Source organism: Monopterus albus, unplaced genomic scaffold (assembly GCF_001952655.1).
Source record: "Monopterus albus unplaced genomic scaffold, M_albus_1.0 scaffold107.1, whole genome shotgun sequence".
Classification (NCBI taxonomy): Eukaryota; Metazoa; Chordata; class Actinopteri; order Synbranchiformes; family Synbranchidae; genus Monopterus; species Monopterus albus.
In genome coordinates, this window is record NW_018127987.1 from 1,057,481 (window position 1) to 1,079,571 (window position 22,091).

General features: G+C 43.2%; 1 protein-coding gene across 1 annotated transcript in view; it reads left to right on the forward strand.

The window, feature by feature from the left end:
• The window catches only part of pou2f2b (POU class 2 homeobox 2b), a 56,841-nt gene extending 35,735 nt beyond the window's left edge, over positions 1–21,106 (forward strand). The window contains exons 2-16 of the mRNA XM_020610908.1: positions 8,045–8,173; positions 12,873–12,938; positions 13,068–13,102; positions 13,510–13,566; positions 14,358–14,477; positions 14,652–14,969; positions 15,291–15,396; positions 15,489–15,580; positions 15,673–15,822; positions 15,910–16,051; positions 16,173–16,321; positions 16,766–16,957; positions 17,548–17,768; positions 18,966–19,034; positions 21,039–21,106. Of these exons, the coding sequence (XP_020466564.1) occupies positions 8,045–8,173; positions 12,873–12,938; positions 13,068–13,102; positions 13,510–13,566; positions 14,358–14,477; positions 14,652–14,969; positions 15,291–15,396; positions 15,489–15,580; positions 15,673–15,822; positions 15,910–16,051; positions 16,173–16,321; positions 16,766–16,957; positions 17,548–17,768; positions 18,966–19,034; positions 21,039–21,081 (1,889 nt within the window). The 3' untranslated portion in view covers positions 21,082–21,106. The remainder of the gene's footprint in view (positions 1–8,044; positions 8,174–12,872; positions 12,939–13,067; positions 13,103–13,509; positions 13,567–14,357; positions 14,478–14,651; positions 14,970–15,290; positions 15,397–15,488; positions 15,581–15,672; positions 15,823–15,909; positions 16,052–16,172; positions 16,322–16,765; positions 16,958–17,547; positions 17,769–18,965; positions 19,035–21,038) is intronic.
• The last annotated feature ends 985 nt before the right edge of the window (positions 21,107–22,091 follow it).

Below are 22,091 nucleotides of genomic sequence, written 5' to 3' on the forward strand. Positions count from 1 at the left end.
ATCGATTACCGTGAGAGTCAGGGCCCAGCTCGACCGCCCTACAGATGTAAACACACACAGCGCTTGTGTTGCGGTTTAGCTGCCATTCGACCACGCCTTGTGTGTGGGCCTTCTGGTCGATTGGTGGCATATGGTCGTTTCACCTGGTTCTGGCGGTGCTCCATGCTGATTTGGACCTGTGATCACCAGGAGCATGTGTTTAGTAAAACTATACAAATCAAATATTGATTTATATTGCAACACACTGGGCCTTTAACATGCCAGAAAAGTTGGATCATGTGTGTCCCACAAAAAATACACAGATAGATAACTTTAACCTGGAAAAAGGGAGAAACAGAGTAAACAAAAACTGCAGCATTAGAATGACAATACAGGGAAGCAGAATAACAGCATTAAGTAAATAATATACTTAGTGTATTAAGTAAATATTATGCGTAATCTGTTCAAAAATGTAAAAGCGTGAAGACCAATGCGAACAAGTGAGTATCCACAGTAGGACCCAGTGCAGCATTCATATTCTGTCTGTCCATATGAAATCCTGTGTGTTTAATAATGCATCCACCATCCAGCCAACAAGACAGGTTACAAGCCTGCAGGTTATTCTATGTTATGCGTGTGCATGTGCACACACATGCCCGTGTGTGTTTGTATTCTTCTATGAATCAGACGTGTAGCAGCCAGCACACGTCTCTGATGTATACTTTATCACTGAACTCAATCTGGAGCTGTACATAAACCACACAAGCAATATCAATGACAATATAGTATATACAGTATATCTATCCAATGTTTACACAAATATCTCATATCCACTCACATCTGCTGCAGCCGATAGCTGAGGCAATGCTGTGTTTCTTTATAGTCTGAGGAGTGAGATGGAGGTGGAAAGGGGCGAAACGGTTATAATCATGATGTAGGTCAAAATAAAATAAATTGTTGTAATACAGGAAAACGGAAGATAGCGAGAAAAAATCATTTGTATTTGCATTATAACAGTGTCATTGAGTTTTCTGAATATGTTTGTGCATCTTTGAGTTATCTGTATGATTGCATGTGGATGTGTGTGTGTGCTTGTTTATGAGCATGTGCGCATGCATGCGTACATCTGAGAGAAACAGTGAGAGTCTGGAGGCAAGGCTCAGGTTTACATGTGTGATCAGACTAAGCAGGGCTTAAAGGCCAGCAGCGGGTTTGGGAAAGAGAAAAGAAGGGTGGGGGGAGGGGGTGTATTGTCCTGGAGGAGGTTCTGGGGGGAGGGTTGAGGTCGGACAGGAGACAGCAGGGATTCTCCTCACCCCCTAACCTTCCTCTAGCCTTCTGGTCATGGACTTGAACCCTGTAACCTAATAACAGACAATCTGTTCTCACTGCAGGGCTGTGCATGCCATTAATGGATAAATAGGCTGTCTATGTGTATGTGTGAGACTCTGTGTGTGTGCGCGTGCACATGGACACTTCCATACATGAGTCAAGTGTTTGGTCAGTTGGCTTTGATGTTGGGTCTTGCCCCCTTTTTATTTAATGCTTGTCAAACACAGGAGGTGAAACAAAGAAGCCTGAAGTGGTGGATGATTTGTCGTTTTAATTTCTGGGTTTTTGTCTCTGCTTTATTGAGATTTTGGCTCCACAAGACTGTGTGAAAACAATTTTTTTAACACTTTTTGAAATAGTTTGAATATAGATTGTGATCCGCAGAGGCCCTTTCTGCCTCTCTGTGGATCACAGCTCTCTTGTGTCTTTCTAACGAGGACAGAAACAGTGAGGTTTATGTACGGACCCGGCTCATTCTTCACCTGTCAACAAAATTATTCTCACCTCAGAAAAAAATGAAAATACAGTATAGGGAGGAGGACAGTAAGGAGAGGCAGTGAATGAGACATGAAGATGGAAAGATAGGGGAGAAATGAATGGGGGCTGGGGGCTGATACATTCCTCTTGGCCCTTTTTTTCTCCTTTAGTTTTCTATTTCTTCCCATGTTTGTGTTTTCAGGCTGTCCTTATCAGATCCAAGCTTCATTTAGGACCTCAGTCAGGGGAAGAAGCCAGACTCCTCCATCTCTTTTTCATTCAATCTCCCTGTCTCTCTTGCGTTCTCGTGCTCTCCTAACCTTTGAGAATAAGAGACTTGAATTTGAATTTCAGAGTGAGCTAGCAAGCAAGATGGGGGTAGTGGTGGTGGGGAGGGTTGTTGGAGCCACGGTCGTTGAGAAAGGGCCTGCTCAGAGCGTCCCCCAGCCTACCCCCTCAGAGGGGCCCCGATCGATACAAACTCGGAGCAATAAAGCTTTCCCCCTGTCATCTCTGCAGAATACAAAGCAGAATAGAGAGAGGGAGAGAGAAGGAGAGGGAGAGAGAGAAAAAGAGAGAGAGAGGTGAAAAGCTGTTCCGCTAGCCAGACCAATTTCCTAACCCCCTCCTCTTCCTCTTCACTCGCTTCACCACCACCTCCCCAGCACACCATCACCATCACCACCACCTCTATCACCCCCTTTCCTTACCTCCTTGTTTTTTATCTAGCACTCTTTCACTTCTTTCCCCAAATGCACAATATATTCCCCCGACTGTATCACTGAACAGCTATCTTTCCATAATAACTACAGCATGAATAAAGTATCCAATAGATCCCGCTTTCCCCAAACTATGGGATAGATAGGTAGAAAGGGGGAGAGGGGGGAGGAAAAGTGGTAAAAATGGTGGTGCGAGAAGGAAGGAAGTAACACAGGGAGCAGAAAAGATGGAAAATAAGAAGGAAAGGTTGTTATAGGTGAGGATAATTTTAGTGTGTGGGGGGAGTAGGGATAAAGTAGAGAGAAAATCAGGGAGGGCAAGGGGGAGAGGAATTGCACCCAGAAAGAGGTGGTTGTAGCAATACAGGTAGAGAAGAGGCAGAGGAATATTGATGAAGAGGAGGGAAGAGGCAAATTGTTTGGGCATGGATGAAGGAGCAAGCAACAGAGAGGGAGGTTCAGGGGGGTCAAACAGCAATCCCCTGAATTGAGAGCCAATTACTGTAATTGTAATCTGGAGCATTCAAAGCATAGAGACACAGTAGGGACAGGCTCACACAGGCAACTACACACACACACACACACACACACACACACACACACACACATGCACACACTTGCATGCACAAAACAGACAAAAGACAATGTGTGTTTGTATGTCTTCTACATGCTGTGTTGATTGTTCTGTGAAACTGCAGATATGCATGCATTTTGTGTGTGTGTGGTGTGTGTGTGTGCGTGTCCGTCTCCATTCTTCTCCACTGAATGGCAGCGCAGGAGTCAGCCTGCCAATCAACTTTTGTACTCTTGTCAATTTAATAATATTTCTGAGCCCTGACCTCCATAGCGCTGCACTGCTGTGTGTGTGCATACATCTGTTTTTGTGTGCGAGCTCAAGTGTGTTCCTATATATTTCTCTATCTCTCCCTCTTTCACCTCGGTCTAACCCCCACCCCTCCCTCCTTCTCCATATCCCCTCTCTGGCCCGTCTCTCATTCTCTCCTTTATTAGAAGAAGATAGTGCGAATCCTTCATCTCTCCTCCACTAATTCTCTTGGCTATTGTCCCTCCGTTCAGCCTTCTGTCTCTCTGCACTCCTTCACTTGTGTCCTCCTTTCTTTTCTCGCTGTGATCTATATTGCTGGATTTTTTTTTAAACCCATGCCTCGGCCTCCTTCCTGTCCTTTCCTGTAATGCTTTAGATTTCTCTCGTTCTTTATTTTATGCTACCGCTTTCCATCCCCATCTTTCTTGCTTCTTTTCTCCCTTGAACCTCATCCCTCCATCACCTTATCCCTTTTCTAGGCCAGCTCCTCCCGTCTCATATTCAACATTGTCCCCCTTTGCTTTTTCATCATCATAGGCTCGTTTTGTCAACTCCATGTCCCTCTCTCATTCCTCACCCTCCCTCCATCCTTCCTTCCTCATCCCTCTCTTCCTCCCTCCACCCTGTTCGTTCCCTGGGGAGGTCAGTAATAATGGTAGTGATGGAGTGAGAGAGGGAGGTGCGATTATTGTCTTGTCGGGAGTCAGAGGAATCGATCGGCCCAGAAATATGAGGCGCGAGAAAGAGCCGCTGTGTCAGATACAATAACCACCCGCTCCCGGGGGCTTACACACATACATACACACACGTTTAGACACATACACACAACATACAGCCACATACCCATATTCGACACAAACATAAACATTTATTTGGTTCAACGCAAGTGCAGACACTGACACGCACACCCGCTCGTACCATCTTTCTTCTTCATTAACGCAATGCACACACATCTCTCTTCTGTGGTGGAGGAGAGTGGCGAGGCAGCCCAATCATCTACATGCTTTGATCTGAGATAAAGCATAGAAGTGGAACTGTTCTGATCATTCTTCATGCACAGATAAAGGGCAAAGCGAGGAAAATTGCTCACACACCTTTCACTCACGTAGCTATAAACAGACATAAACACACACATACACGCGCATGCTGAGACCTTTCACTGCTGTTGCCTGGCAACGTGGCCGAGTGTCCAATCCGAGCGGAGAACAGTGGCCAGTGATGTCACAGCTTCTGCTGACCAGCAGGTTTGAGAGAGAAAGCGAGACAGAGGAGGACGGGAGAAAGTTTGAACGGGAGAAAAAAAGGGGAAAAGGTCACAAAAAAAGAGTGGGTTGATGATGATGAGGGTTTGAAGGAAAAGAGGCAGAACAGGTGAAGAACAGGTCAAGGTGAAAGAGGGGATGCGAGAGAGCAAAAAGACCACGACTAAAGTACTCATACTTGTTTGTATTTTAATAGACAGAACATGACAGGTAATTCAACACAGCAGCCTGCTTTGTCAGTGTTAGTGAAGAGTTTGGTCTAAAGTGGCCTCAGTGTTCCTTGAACCGGCAATGAAGGCCACCAGTTCCTCCCTGTAGACCCTTTGCGCTTGTACCAAAAGACGAAGAAGAAGAGGGGGTGAGAGGAGCAGTGAAAAGATTTGAGTTTCAACCTTGGTAGCGCCGTGGGAGAGAGTGCTGTCTGTCTAGACAAGCCCAGCTCCCTACGGGTTGCCAAGATGATATAGAGAGGAGGGGAATGGTGTGAGGTGAAGGATGGAGGAGCGGAGGAGCGGAGGGCCGGAGGAAAAGGAGCGATTGAGAGGTATTAGGGCAGGAGAGGAATAGGTGTTGTAAAGGTGTAGGCGGTGTGCGTGTCTGAGACGGCGCAGGTCTCATGGTAGCCAACACTGTGAGTGTGTTTTAGCCCCCGCTGTTTCTCATACAAAACCTCAACCTCTGAAGTCTCTGCTCTGCTAGACCTACTGTTTACAATCCTGTGACTCCTCATGGGGCTACACCAGCACACATACACATATACAGTAGACTGGATTTTGAATCTTTCACCGTGTACAACTGATTCTTACTGTTGAAACTTCTAGGGTCTATCACTGATCTGTGGCCTGTCTCCTCTATAAGAAGAGGTATATGATGAATTATATGAATTAGAGCCAGTGTGTGCTCCAGGGCTGCGAGGCTGCAGTAGACATACGAGGGCCGAGCCGTACAGGGATACTGAACAAGTTTGGAGGCCTCAGAATTGTCCTGCAATGACCCATTATACACACATTCTCCATGTCTCCTGCGTCTTCCCACCTTCTTTACCTCCAGCTAACATCCTTTATCTAATCTCAAATTGCTCACCTTCATTGCCATCACTCTTTCTCTCTTCATTTGTTCTTTACTATTCCTCTACACCTCTTATTCTCTCTTAATAACCCCCAGTTCTCCCTCCCTGCCTCAGCCCCTCTCTCTCAGACACTGGAGTGATTGATGGAGCTCTAGAGGCCTCAGCCTCCACCCCGTCCTCCTCCCTGGGTCCCACTATCAGATCGCGAATGTGTATGTACATGTGTTAGTGTAGCTATTTATTATCTTACAAACTTCTAGTTGTAACCAAACACTTTGCGTAAACATAATCAAAGTAATACTAGTTTTACTCAAAATAATACTTATTTTGTTTTTCAAGTTAATAATATCATATATCATCGTATGTGTTTATGTCTACTTCAGTTGAGCTCTTTTGTTGTTGCCCCAATATCATCAAGGATGGAGTTTCGCTAGGTATGGTCTCCATGGTAACCTTAGACCTCCTTGGCACAGATAGCCCCCCCATGGCCACTGACTAATCAACACACACACATGCAGAGCACACAAGTTCCTATTGGTGCCACTCAGACAAACGCATACAGTTATACACACATGAAGGTGCACACACTGAAAATTATGCAGGTAGAATGGGGTCTGAACAGAAGTCACGGTCAAAGCCAGGCCGTCCAGACGACCTTTGACCCACAGTCTGTCACTGTCCTTGAACAGCTCTGGCCAATCAGTTCACTCATACACACATCCACAAACACTCTCTTGCTCCGCTAATTACAGACTAGTGACACTGAAGATTTGTCTGCGACTAAAGTTTGCTTGGTGTGCAACCTGTGCATTAAGGTATTGGAGTGTGTTATTAGTTGTTTGTTTGATTAGCACCACAAAAAAGACTGTAACCATTGTTTTCATTATTAATTAGTTGATAATCAATTCACCAATGAATCATTTGCTTTTAACATTTTTGAAAATGGTGAAAATTCCCATCAGAGTTTCCAAGGTGACATCCACAGAAATACAGCTATTTATGAAAAAAAATAGGAAAACTTTGTGTCTATCTCAGACACGTTTCTATGCTGATATTGGCAAATATACACTTCAAAATGTCAGTGCAGCAGTGTTTGTATGTATTTGAGGACAGGTTTTTAAAAGATGTCTCTGTATAATGGGTAGCACCTCCAGAGCACCGTCTTGTGCACTTTTTAGCGAGCCTTGATCCAGCAGTACATTAGTCTGTTATAAATCACCACATGAAGTATTTATTAGGTTAAACTTGGGAACTCTGCTGCCGTTAGCTTTTGAATTAGTGAACTCGCACCAAGGGAGAAGGAGAGGGGAAGATCAGCGGCCCGCCTCATCTTCTCTTCCAGGGATGGAGCCAGTCTGTTCGTCAGGATTAGAGAATCAAGAGTGCCACCTTGTGGTCAGCTCTGCCTACTGTCAGAGCAGCACATCGGCGCTTTTAGATTTGAAAATCTAGGCAGTTTTTCTGCTGAAACATGCTGTTCTGTTTCCTGGACATCATTCCCCAACTTTATTCTTTCACTTATTTAGCAGCTTTTTAGTCTGTTAATCTCATGAGGCCACTGATAGTGGCTCCTATCTACTTTACCTGCAATGTTCCACCTCAATGCCACATCTATCATATGTAGAAGTTCACAGTGTGGGTTTCCGTAGTACTCACTATGTGCAGCCTACAGTGTGGGGTGGTCAGTGGTACAGTGAGTGTCTGACAGAGTTTTTCCTTCTGCTCGGGTTAGAATGAAGCTGTTTTTGATAGCTGGGGATGTCTCACATCTTCTCTCGTTGGTGTTGACCTCCCTTCACAGACCACCTTACACCCACTAGTGACAACCTCATAAACACAAATATGATTGAGAGATAGTCATGACTCATGGAAGACAAAAGAGGCTACAAGTACCTGCTGAAATGGTTCCGTGTTGTGGAAAAACTCTGATGACTTGAGTTTTAAAGAGGTTTTGAAGGTGCACTGGGTCATGGATCATACAAATGTATCATACAGCCTTCAGTCACAATGTAAAGCCTGCTGTTTTTCTCTTGTGTGTGTGAGCGTGTCTGTGTGAGTGGCTGTTTCCAGCCGCGCCATCACTTTCCACCGGCATCGTCATCCCCCTCTTTTTCACCTCATCTATCTTTCAATCTCCTCGCTCACTCACTCTCTCCCACTCTCTAACTTCTTGTGTGTCCCCCTTTTTTTCTTTTTTCTTGCATTCTTCTTTGCTCTATACTGAGTTCCTACTCTTTTGTGCCTTACTTCCTGTTATGTTGCAGGATGTGGGGAGGAGGAGTGGCTTGGGGGTGTGGACTGTCATGTGTCAGAGAGAAAGAGAGGGAGGGATAGAGTCTCTCAACCATATGATTTAATACACGCTTTCTTTTTTGGCCAGAGACAGGCAGAGTGAGGGAGAGTGAGAATTTTTCTTTACGAAGCGTGCACACACGCTCTCACACAGACACAGATATGACCAAGACAGCAGCAATAGCAGCAAAGGACTTCACCAGTATGTGGTTGCCAGGTGAGTGACTGTCTGCTCAGCTCTCTCTCTCTCAGCTGGCCTTCATTTACCAAGACCAATTAAGCATTGAAGGGAACTGTGTGTATGTGTGTGTGTGTGTGTGTGTGTAAGAGAGAGAAAAGTGTGCCTATGCTGTTGATTAATGCCAGTGGGTCTAACAAGCTCAGCTAATTAGAGAACATCAAAGAGCGAGAGGTGGTACGAAGAAAACGATGGGGATGGATGATGGATGGATGGATGGATGGGTGGGTGGGTGGGGGGGTTTACGCCTGTCACGGGCAGAGGGAAAGGTCAGACACCTCGCCAGGCCTCAGCCTTGCTCTGTGTGTGTTTATATTGAATAGTGCATGCTAAAAAAAAGCTTGATGAAATACAGTAAAAATGGTTTTAATGCCTTTTGAAACATAGAGATAATAAAAAATCTGTGTTGCAGCATGCATGTTTGTCAGTATTTTTTATGCTTTTAAGTGATTTGTCATCATAGAACACCTTTTCTGTTTATGGCCAAGCACTGCAGCATTGTTACATCTGTGTTCGGCTTATGGATATTTAGCTGCTGAGGTTTCATCCCATGTAGTATTGAAGCCAGTGTTAACTTTCTGTGTGTGTGTGTGTGTGTGTGTGTGTGTGTGTGTGTGTGCGTGCGCGTGCTGGAGGTTGCACTAATTATTGCTTTGTTCATTTTTAAACCTCTCAGACACAAAGGTATTTGTATTTAAAAAGGCAGATGATCAAAAGGGGACATGGCTAAATTAATTTTCATTGTCCCTGTTTAAATTTTTTAAATGAAAACAAAGCAAAAGCCCCACAGCCTTGTTCTGGTGGTCACCTCCAGCTGCGAGAAGTGGCGTACACAGTCTCAGTCAACCGGCAACGAGGCTGTTAGCTGACTCACTAATTACCAGAAATCAATTCTTAAATGTCATTTAGCTCATATTTCTCAGTCATTGCTGTAATGGTGTGATATATATATAAAAAAATGGCATTTTTTAAGCATTGAGTGTTGTTTATCATGGAGTGATTGCATTGCTTAATATTCATAGTCATTTCTTAAGCTATGACCAGGTTACATCCTGATCACAAACTGCAGCAAACAAGAATATACCACATTGCATCACAATACAATTAAAATAAAGGTCCATCAATGCAAAAATTTAGACAGAGTGTCATAATAGTAATAGTAAATAGTTAAAAATAATAATGCATTTTGGAAAAACATTTTCACAAGCTACTGTTTAAGCCATGTCAGTCAAGGTTAAATGAACAGTTCAGCAGTTTCATTTTTTTTTTGCCAGAAAAAAAGAGAATAAATGAGGAATATTAAATGAAGGCTTTGTCTTCCTCACTTTTAATTAATGGTACGGTCACTATTCTCTTCTTGCCTCCTGCACATGCAACAATTTTCACCAAAGCAGTAAAAGAAAACATATTTTCTACACTGAAAAACTAGCATATTTCTGCATACAGTAAGGTTCTCACTGGCTGAGGCTTATATTTAAGAAATTAGTATATTAGCCTATGATTTAGTTATGTATGGACTTTTTATGCTTCACACAATGACATCAGTCCAATTCTAGCAGCATTTGCTTTTATTCATAAGGTGTTTCATGAGCTTTTATGACTTTAAGTCATATTTTCTGTGTAGTCGACTAAACTGACAGGCAGTCACTTACATTTGATAAAACAACCCGCAATGTCAGCGGCACAGGCTATAATGAAATGTCACAGCCTTAATGGTCAGGCCGTGGCTGTGATGTCTCAGATTTTCCTCTGGCTTCTCACTGTACTGTTAGATTTTCCTTTTCAGTTCCTCACTTTATTCACAAAGCCTGTCTTCATCTACTCATGCATTTTTATTTTCCTGTTCAGCTCCTTTTTTATTTTTCAACGTCCTCCCCATAGAGGTGTGCAAAAGGTGTTGAGCTGGGTAGAGGCTTTGATGCTCAGTTTTAAATGGAAAATGTTTCTTTGCCATAAAAATCTGTATCCTTGAGCGTTGCTTGGTTTTTGAAATCCTTAGTTGGTTGATGACTCCAGTTCCTGGACACCTGCCTTGGTGCTGGGTTTCTGCAGTGAAGTTTCATCTCAGTCAAAACAGCCAGAGGAGAATAACAGAAAAGGTCTGGGCTGAGCAGACACTGTTGTTCCTTTCTATTGCAGCATTTATTCATGACACAGGATTATACAGCATTAAATTTGGACTGTTTGAGATATAGTAAGCATGTTGTAACACAGTGGTCTCTCTGGGTCAAAGATAAACTCTGAGTGTTGCTGTTAGATTAGTATAGACTGTAACAGCTTAATGAGAGACCTGAGAGAGCGTAATTAAACTTTACACCACGTCCAAAGACAAAGTACTGAGCAACTGTCAAGAGATCTACCCTCTTATTCTCATGCTCTTTTACTCACTTTACTAAACTACTTCATTAAATGTGTTTAAAAAAAACTCAACATGTAACTCTACCCTTTGTCGAGTGAAATGAGCTATATGATTTTGTGTGTGTGTTGTTTAGCAGAGGGAGGTTTTATTTGAGTGTAAGAGAGCTAGAGAGAGTGAGAGAGAGTGAGCTCATATTAATAGCCTCACTAACAGTAAGTGTTGGGTTTAGCCCTCTGCGTTCAACCCGGTACAAGGGGAAGTCGGGAGGGGAAGTGAGAAAAAGACACTGCATCTTGATATACTGTCCCACCACGGTATTACTGACCACATTATCCACCATGCTACTGTCTGTAGGCCATTTTGAACCATGAATCAATACACACCATCCCCGTGTGCCCAGTGAGCAGGCAGTACAGTACCAGAGGTAGCACTTTGGGAACTTGGCATCATAGCTGTTTTATGAGCAGGACAGTTATTTTATATGATGGTTTTGGCTTTGGTACAGTACACCGCACATACTGATGGTCTGAGCAGAAGATAGTCCAATGTGTTAGAAGTGACATATTATTAATTTTACTGTGCATTTTGAGGTGTTATCTACTGTATGAACAAAGTTTTAAATGTGTGCCTCTTGAGAGGAAGATGTTACATTTTGGTGCAGAGTCGGTGTGTTTTTTTTAAATCAGGTATTGAGCAACGTTGGATAGTTTTTTGGTTTCACTAATAGCCATTCCTTACAACGACAAAACGGGAGCTGCATGCAATGCTGGAATAGCCACAAAATGACCCTAATAATAGAATAACCAGATGTTTGCATCCTAATCCAAATTTAACTTTTTTGCAGAAGTCCATTTATTTGAGGGAAATCCTGTGGTCAGTGTGTGTGTGTGTGTGTGTGTGTGTGTGCGCACACACGTGCCCTAACCCTGGGTTACCAGCAGTGTGGCAATAGAACGTAGCCATTCAAGCTGATCACCATGTCCCCCTTCCCCCCACCTGTTTAACTGAAACAACTCAGTTTCTGCTGCTGACCCTTCCTCCCATCAGAGAGCAAATCGCTTTGTCTGTGCGTTCTTGTCTTCATAATAGCCTTACTTGACTGATGCTTTGATTATTTAAACTTGGACTCGGGCCTGCGGTGGTCAGTGAATGAGGTTTGTGTCTTCGCCATGTGTCGCTGCTGCCCCCCAATGGTGAAAATCATTCTTGACCACTCGCTGTAGAAACTTAAATAAGAGTATTTTCTGTGCTGTGTGTCATATGGATAAAAACACTAATAAGCAAAAGAGAAAACTTTCATTTGTAGTAGTGGCAGCGCCCATGTCATCTGTAACATGAGAAACAACAGGATGAAGAGGGGAGATGATGGGGGGTGTGAAAGGGGAGAGAGGAAAAGAAGAGGGAGACTGAGAGTTTATTATGCAGGTGGCAGATATAATTAGTTGGTCGTTGGGCAGATTTGCATGTTTTCACAAAAGGGAAGTAGCTGTGTGTGTGTGTGTGTGTGTGTGTGTGTGTGAGAGAGAGAGAGAGAGAGAGAGAGGGGGAACACAAGAGCAAAAAATTTCAAATGGACACAGCAAAAAATTGTCTTTCAGTTTGTGGTTTCAGACAAATAAAAAAGCTTTTATAGTGAAATAATACTAGTGGGTGATTAACAAAAACAAAAACATACACACACATTGTCCCTCACCTGAAGTCACTATCATTCCCATGTTTCCTACACTCTGTTCTGCAAAAACCACCTGTTGCCTTTGTGATAAACAGAATTAGAGACTTAAATTTCTTGCCTCTCTTCACTGACTGCTGTTTCCAAGGGGCTGTCCCAGTACAGTATCAACCAGGAAGTGATGTGGTCTTGTAATGAACGACACTACTTCAGACTTTTTTAAAGTCAAGCTCCCACGTAAATACCTTGAGTTAAATTTGGAACAAGTTAACACTGTGGGTCAGCCTACTCTATGTTAAACCACTATTTGGAAAGAATGAATGAATGTGGGCCGCGTGTTGTGAATGATTCAGCCACATTGTTTGGTGTACAGTGTGTAGGCCGTGGTTTATGACCTACTCAACCCTAGTTTATCTAAGATTGACACCCTTGGCATCCTCTTTCCTCTCTTATTATCGAGATCAGCTGCTTCGTAAATGACTTTTATTCTGCTGCGGTGTGCATTTTTTGTGTTGTGTGTGTGTGTGTGTGTGTGTGTGTGTGAGAGAGAGAGAGAGAGAGAGGGAACACAAGAGCAAAAAATTTCAAATGGACACAAGTTTAGGAACCAGTGGCTCACTCTAGTTTATCTGCATGTCTTCTTCATACAGACATCAGGATGTCAAAGCCAGTAGAGGGTGAGAAAGTAGGGGCTGACTCACCACTGGAGGGCACAAGTAAGGTGCACATTAACACACGCTGACTATATTATAAAAGTTTACCTGCCTGATACAGAATGTCGCAGTTGTCTGTTTTCGCTGAAATGTGTGTTCAGTTTGTCACTTTTTCCTTTCACTCCCACGCAGATTCAGAGCGGAATGGACCTGAATCAAATCACCAGGTACGTTTGAATCCTGTGATTATTATGTTTATCTCCCACCCCATTCACCTACATTCTGTCACTGAGCCGACAAAAGACAATGAGATGACACCAGATGCTGATTATTTCTCAGGTAATGTTATAGCCAGAACATGTTAGAAAATAATTTGGAAAAAAAGTTCATCATAAGAACAAGGTGACACCTTCAAACAGCTCATTTTGTCCAATGAACAGTCGAAATTTCAAAGACATTTACAGTTTTATGCAGACAAAAGCAGCAAATCCTCAAATGCAGCAATCAATATCGTGCATTTTTGCTTGATAATTCACTAAAAGAACTGATCAAAATAAATCAAATTGAATGTATTTAAAGTGATTTTTGGCAGTTTTTTCTGATAATTAAGTAATTTCTGTTTCTCCTCTTGCAGGCTCAGTCAATGAAAGTCAATCCCTTTACCCTTTCACCAACCCTGAGCAGCAGCAAGGTGAGTGTGTGTGTGTGTGTGTGTGTGTGTGTGAGAGAGAGAGAGTGCCTGTGCATGTCCAGGCCTATGTTTGTGCATCTTTTATGTCTTAACGTCACATAATCGTTTATTGACAGTAAAGCTGCCCCAGCTTTGTATTCATTTGTATGCACTGAATTGCTCCTTTGTCATGTTGGACACCGAGTCTCATAATGTGTTGACTCTCCACCCAGTCCTCAGTGTAAATAAATTCACTAAGAGCAGAGAGTATGATGGTACTCTGCCAACCAAAACAATCTGTAACTCACCAAAAGGTGAAATCTTCCTCATTTGCATACCACAAGAGATAAGCAAATCAGTAAGCTAGAAGAGTCCAGCACTCAGTTCACACAGTGCCTGATTCTGAGGAAATATATCGTCTCTGTGTGCAAGAAAAAGAGAAACTAGTAGACTCCCGTGTCCTGAGACAAATTTCTGATCAGTGTACATGTGACTGATTATACACATAGAATTTAAGTAATTAACACTGCCCATCATGACCTTAAGTATCCAGGTAAGTGAATGGAGTTGTAGTTGTTTTCTCTAATCTGACCAGCACTGGGTTGGGTGGTCTTATGTTTTTCTCTCTCACTGTCTGTGTAGTGTTTTTTTTACAGTTACATGCTACCACTTATGTTGGAAAGCAGCAGCACAATAAAGGAAATGTTTTGAGGGAAGGAAGCTCATTTTATGTTTTGTGTTTTGGATACATGTATGTTTTTTAAATTGATATTGATCGACATTTACGCTGCTGTTTTCTGTCTTCCTCACAGAATAAGATGGAGGAGTGTGGTGAGATGTCCCCGGCCCTTCCTCTGTCTCATGGCCCAACCCCCTCACAAACAGCCCTGCAACATACACAGCTCATGCTGACCGGCTCACAACTAGCAGGGGTAGGACATACTCTTGATATATGCACCCAGACACACGCACACACTTGCTTTGCTTTTATCGTGCTTGCTTTTCTTGTGCTGCTTTTTGAACATTTGGTTTCCTTCTTTGTCTCCTCCTGTCCATTGCTCCTCTCTTCCTCTCCTCTCCTCTCCTTTCCTCTTTCTCTTCGCCAGTTGACAGCTCTGTTGCCAGCACAGCAGCAGCTGTTGCTGCAGCAGGCTCAGGCACAGCTCCTGGCTGCAGCTGTACAGCAGTCCAGTGCAGCCCATGCTGCCCATGCAGTCGCCCAAGCCAGTCAGCAAGCTCAGGCAGCAGCTGCAGCAGCAAATCAGCAAGCCCAGCAGCAGCAGGCAGGACTAACAGGCCAGCAGGCCCAGTCGCAGTCCCAGGGGCAGGGACAGAGCACACAGGAACAGGCAGCCCAAAGTGGCCCTGTCCCACCTCCTCCACCGCAGCTCACCCTCTCCCAGCCAATCCAGCTCACAGCCCAGGTACTGACTGCCAATCAGAGCCACTTCCTGATGAGCGGCTTGATTGAGGAACCTGTGTCAAACCATGGAAAAACTCTTCTTGCATATCTGTTGTATAGTTTATGATTCGCAGTTTCCACCTTGCATGAATGCACACATTTTCCCTTTCTTTTCTCCATGTCATGCAATAACAAATTTTTTCCGCTTACCTTTGTGCTTTCTATACATCCAAATCTGCTCCTGTTCTCAGCTGGAGATAGATTACATACTAGTACATGTTTCTGACTTGACCCTCTAATTTTTGTAGTCTTTTTTTCTGTGCTTTCTCTCTTGATTGAACAGGACATCCAGCAGTTGCTGCAGCTTCAACAGTTGGTGTTGGTGCCTGGCCACCCGCTCCAGTCTCCTGCCCAGTTCCTTCTCCCACAGGCACAGCAGGGTCAGCAAGGTGGGGAGGCTTCTTACAAGAATAGAATTGTATGTTTTTCAGTTACTGATGTGAATATAAAATTTGATTTTTGCCATAATTATTTCCCACAGGACTCCTATCAACACCAAATCTTATTTCGCTACCTCAGCAAAATCAAGGGAGCCTGCTCTCTGCTCCAACTAGAATGGGACTCCAAGCACAGGTAGGAGGAAACTTTCTAGCTTTAGTCAGTGGAAAGATGCTTCCTTCTCTCTCATTCTCACTTTCAGTCCTCTGATTTTGTACTTGCTGCAGCGTGATAAATGTGCAGATGTGGGCGGCGGTGGAGGCGTGACCACAATGCCATCAGTAACATCTCACCCTGAGGAGCCCAGTGACCTGGAGGAACTGGAACAGTTCGCCCGCACTTTCAAACAGAGACGCATCAAACTAGGCTTCACACAGGTATGGAGGTGTACGTGCAGGTTCCCTCACTATCAGATGTGAATGTTTTGACTTGTCTGAAATGTCCTTCTTTGATCTCTCCACCAGGGAGATGTAGGCTTGGCCATGGGGAAGCTGTATGGCAACGATTTCAGCCAGACGACCATCTCCCGCTTTGAAGCCCTCAACCTGAGCTTTAAGAACATGTGCAAGCTGAAGCCACTGCTTGAGAAGTGGCTCAATGATGCAGGTGCTGTCTTCAAAATAACAGCATTTTACATTTTGACTATTATGTGTAGAGTTTAACTGTTATATTTAGTCTGACATGCAGTTTATTTTTATGTTTGTGTGTGTTTGCTTTCCTCCATTAGAGACCATGTCCATAGACAGTACCCTGCCCAGCCCTAGCTCCCTGTCCTCTCCCTCACTCGGCTTCGAGGGCGTTCCTGGTCGCCGCAGAAAGAAGAGAACCAGCATTGAGACGAATGTACGTGTGGCCCTGGAGCGCTCATTCATGACGGTAAGATAATTAACCGTATAATTTAATTTAATAATGAAGAAATCGAAATGTATTCCAAATTTGAAAGAGTTTATTAAACATATCCTTCACCCTTATATTTATTCATACACTTGGATGTATTGATTTTTGCCTGGCCCAAGTACAAAACACATTTGTGACTGAGGTAGATAAAATGACCCTGAACCTGCCTGATCATGTTTTTTATAGCATCAGTTTATGTAAATAAATACCAATGTGTGTAACTCTGTCACCACTGCACATGACTTTTCAGAGATTTTAAAGCATCATCTTAATACAGGACAATGATTTGTTGCACTAGTCTCTGTGTTAATAAAATTGATTTATGTCCTGGTGTTTTACATGTTGTTTTACATGTTTGGAATCATGACTAAAACATGGCAGTGCTGAAATCTTCTAAATTCTTGTCTCCCTCACCTTCTGCAGAACCAGAAGCCTACCTCAGAGGAGATTCTGCTGATAGCAGAGCAGCTCAACATGGAGAAGGAGGTGATCCGGGTCTGGTTCTGCAACCGCAGGCAGAAAGAGAAACGCATCAATCCCACTAGTGCCACCCCTCCCCTGCCGAGCCAGCCCCCCACTGCCCCACACAAACCGCCCTGCTACAGCCCTCACATGGTAAACATCTCTAGTACATTTGTTAGTTTAACTGACAAAAAGGCATCACATCACCTGTCCTGTATGAAGAAGAAGAATATGTAATATATCATCTAAATAATCAAGCAATCAAACTTTATGCATTTATTTATTTGTACAAATTTATGCAATTCAGGTAAAAGACAGTAAGACAGAAAAAGACAATTAGCTAAACAGTGAATGCTGAATTGTAAAATTAGTAAAATGGAATTAAAATAAATTCCCCATAGGAGTGCGTGTGTGTGGTTGTTCGTCTATGTGTTAGCCCTGCGATGGATTGGCAACCTGTCCTGGGTGTACCCCGCCTTCACCCGATTGCCGGCCGGGATTGGCTCCGGCCCCCCATGATTCTTCTATAGCATGCTCTTCTTTTTAATGATTTTCATAATCTTTACTGGAGCTGCAGCATCCAAACCTGTGGCCAACCTTGACTCTTATAAGATGAAGGTGTGGATATAACTAGATTAGGTGCTAAGACCTTTGAGGCCATAATAACATAATGAACTGTTTTTAAGCATGTCTGTTATTTAGCTATCTGCAATTTCAGAAACCTGAATCTATCTTTCTGCCAGATGTCCAGCCAGCTGTCACAGGCCGTGACAAGTCTCAGCAGCACAACAGTGACTACCATGTCCTCCGTCTGCCCCCTGGCGTCCACTTTGACCTCCACCCACCCCTCTCTCAGTTCTGCAACCTCCCCGGTAACTCCTCCTCCTCCTCCTCCTCCCCGCAGCACAGCCAGCCCAGCCACTCCAGCCACTCCCAGCCACAGCACACTGAACCTTAACGCAGGGTAAGATGTCACAACACATTGTCTGGGAGTCCCCGGTTGGGACATGTTGAGGGCAACTTTGAAATGATGAAAAAAGTATGTTTTTCTCTTACCTTTAGGGAAATTCGCCCATTCGGCTAGTTGGGGCTTTTATTTGTATCTGTTTCTGAAGGGACTAGTATGCTTAAACAGGATTGCTTGTCAGATGGTTATACAGTATGAGCGTAACCCTGAGATTTCTGCCTCCATCCTGATACAGTGGAGCCAAAGGAAGTTTGTTTGTGGTGTAAAATGCTACACTTTAAAAATTCAGCAGCAACGAACTATGCTTCAGGAGAATACACTATGTGCAGTTTTTATTAGAACTACTCTCTACAGATGAAGTAGTCCCTATAAAACTGTTAACAGTTTGTCACAGAAACTGTTATAGTTTCTGGAAAAACATGTTCCTGTTTCACTCTTATGAACACCACAGACAAAATTCCATTTGTTTCCAATTAGTTTGGCAACAAAAATGTTGAGAGGTGGTATCTTCTAGGTAGTCACCAGTCAGTCAGAACTGATGAAACCTCATGGATGAGAGGTGAAACGTCTTCGACCTAGAAATCTAGTGTTTTTCAGTTTACTATGACCTGGATGACTGAGAATCTGCACAGACATATCTTCTAGGTAGCACTAGAGGTGAGAAAGTAGGAAAAGACCCTTTAATTTTTAAGTCTGTTTGGTTTTCTTTCCATAAAAGATTCATTTATATTACACACAGTGCAAATGCACACAACCACACAACTCCATAAACATATTCACAGTGACTGTCCTGCACCAAGCTGGGTTCACCAGCAGTTTGTAGTTAAGTGGTTGATTCTGTACACACACACACACACACACACACACACACACATTGTGGTTCCATAATTTCAGTGGACATTACTCTGACTTAAATTCACTTCCTGGTAACTCACCCTAACCTTAACCCAAGTCATCACTGTAAAAGTTAGCAAGTTACATTTTAGGGGCTTGCTTTCTGTCCCCACAAGCATGTCAAGTCCGCACAGTGTGACTGCGTAAAGAGATTTACATCCCCACAATATGAGTAACACCACCAACATACACACCCACATGCTCACCGATATCACACCATACCATTGGGCAGCACTGCTTCCCCTGTGCAGCAGTATTTTTAACCCTGTGTGTGTTTGTGTGTTGCTCTTGTGTTCACAGCCTATGGCGTATGGGTAAAAAGAACGGTGACGTGTCTAACTACATCACTGATTTTGCTGCAAACCTGAGGTGAATGCGACAGAGACACACATGCAGATATACAGTATTAAATCACTTCTGTATTATAAAGGCATAGTCAATGAAGGTCTACTTGTTTTATAATATTTTCCAACATGTTCTCCTTCTTTCTGCATTTCTGACCTTTGGTTTACACCTGTGCAGCTAACTCTCAGCACACTACTGCTCTTTACATGTACAGGGCTGAATTTGCCCTCTGCTTGTCTTTGCTGCTAAACCTGCTTTTTTCTCGCCTGTTGTATATGTGCTTACACATGTATGGTGCTGTGTGTGTTTGTGTGTGTGGGTGTGACCAAACAGGAACACTGTGATGGGAGTTAACACAGGGATGAACCAAGCCCTCCTCGGTAACAATCCCCTGGCCACTATCCAAGGTGTGTGTGAGAGAGATATTGAAAGGCAAATAGGTTTATTTCAGGAGGGAGAAAATAGGTGCTCAGCATCAGCAGCTGTGATTTAATATGATTCAGAGGTAAAGGCTGAGGTGAAGCTGTATGTAGACAGTAGATTTTGCTCCTTCCAAAAACATACACAAACCTTTGTTTGTCAAACACTCCTATACACACATAAATGCTCAAATTGAGACACGTACTTTACACGACAAATCCCTTTTCACACACCTTCCTACACTTGAGAACAATATGAGAATAGCACAGGACAAAAGACCAGCACACAGTCCTGACAAGAATTAGCAGAGCTTATTTTTAATCATACTCTGTGTGGAGAGGACGAGAAGGGGGAGACGGACATATTAAAAAGAGAAGTGTGATGATGAGTAAAACAGTTATGCATGGTAGGTGAATCAAATCGCACTGTGAGACTGTAGACTGGAGGCACAGATGAATAGGCATGCCAAGGGCGTTTGCTCATCCACAGTATCAGGCAGCTGAAAGAGAAAAACTCATAGCAAAGAATAACTTATTTCTTATTTGTTGCCTTCTATGAATCCATCCCATCATGTGTCTGTGTGTGAGTGATGACCTTTAATGTGCGGGCTGTGTTTTAATGTGTGCACCTGTGCCTTTCATCTCCTCATTTCATCAATAGTCATCATCAGTAATGTTAATTATCAAACGGAAAAGTCACTAGATTCATATTTTACACAGGGGTGTACCAGTTGTTAGAAATAACAGCGTCTTCACCGAAACAGACCAAGATGCAGTGTATTCACGACATGTTGCACTTGTCATAAAAAAAAATCTCTTCTGCTGTTGCTCTGCAGTCACAAACATTACATTGCTTCACGTGTGTCGTGTTTATAAAAGGAGAGACAGCTAATCATGCACCTTGTTTCCACAACGACAGATCACTCAGGCCAGCTTACCTGTTGCTGTGCTGTATATACAGATTATTAGACAATACTCTGTTGTTACAACACACTTTTGTCTCTACTGGCGGCACACTGCAGCACACAAAGATAAACACTGCTGGTGTCACTTTGCGTTGTTTTAGAAAAGATAAATGTTTCCCAACTCTCACTCAAATGGTTCTTCCCAGAAAAACAGACAGGTGCTTTCTGAGCACCTCGTGGCCCCTCCCCACATTAAGCTGTGACGGTTATTCTCGGCTTACTTCTGCTAAATACAACAAGTTCAGGCACTTTCTCTGGCTTGGCTCTCTGTTGTAGGAAATTATTAACTTGAGTTGTGGTATATGAGAAAGGCTGACAGACAGCCGAGAACCCCAGAACATCAATTAAAACACTTTTAACAGACAGCTCCTCAAAGGCCCTGAATGTTACTTATCAATGAGGAAAAAATAACAAAAGATAACCCTTTTATTTAAGTGTTTGAAGGAGGATTAAGGAGACAAAAATTTTACGTGACAAGGGGTCAGAGGAATACACAATGCAATAAACAAACAAATAAAAAAAAAACATAATCATACCAACATCGAAAAGCAAAAATGAAAAGTAAAATAACTAATTCTAAATACAAAAAAGTGTCTAGCTGCGGATTATCCCTTTAACTTTTTCCCTTTCTCTCTTTCCATCAGCCCTAGCAGCCAGTGGTGGCCAGCTGCCTCTTTCCAGTCTTGAGGGAGGCAGCCAGGTGGTGCTGGGGTCAGCCCCACCCCCTGCTCCCCTTCCCCCTGCTCCAGCCCTGCCTCTTCCTGCTCCTCCAGCGAAATGGCACACAGCCCACCCTCTTTGAGTGGGGCCAAGATTGAGTGACCATGCCAAGAGCTAATCAAAGAGGAGGAGGAGGAGGAAGGAGGAAGCAAAAACCTCACCTTTCACACCAAAGCTATCTCTTTCTCTCTCTTGCGCTCTTCTTCCGTTATTTCTTTCACGGTGCCTCTCTCTCTCTCTCTCTCTCCCAGTCTTTCAATGCCAAAAATACACAGAATGAAAGAGGAGAGCGGGAGGGAAAGAAGTGAAAGAGGGGAGAAGGGGGAAAGGGGAAGATTGAAACCAAAAATCTTTATCTATCCAAACAGATGGAGACGAGGCACCATGGGACCTTTTTGTCAATAACATGTGGCATCGACATGGCACCTCTCCACTCTTTCTGTCTGAAGGAAAACAAACCAATGACTCTTCAACAAAGAGACAGAAGAGACAGCAGAGATGGATGTCGAAGTGCATAAACCAAAAATAACAAAAGATAACTTTACTGTGTGACAAAGGAATGGTGGAACCGACAAAAAATTAAGAGGAGGACTGTGCTTATGTTTTACTTTTTACTTTTTTTTTTACAATTTTGAAAAGCTTCGGGTCTGAAAGAAGAGGAGCAGGGCAGATAAGTTTAAACCAAAAATTTACCTGAGGAGGAGGCGGAGGACAAAAAAAAAAAAAAAACCCAAACAAAATAACAACCATACCAAAATCTCAAAAACCAAAAATACGGAGAGAAAAGCTTTATTTGAAGGACATGTAAATACTGAAGCTATCCAGGACCAGGACTCTATTGCTACTGCTACTCACACACACAAACGCCAAGAGCCAATCCATTTTCCCATCGACTCATGCTTGTTTGCATCTATTCATGGGTCTCACAGGTTTTCATGATATTTTGAATCATTTTGTAAAAGATTGTTAGAAGGTCA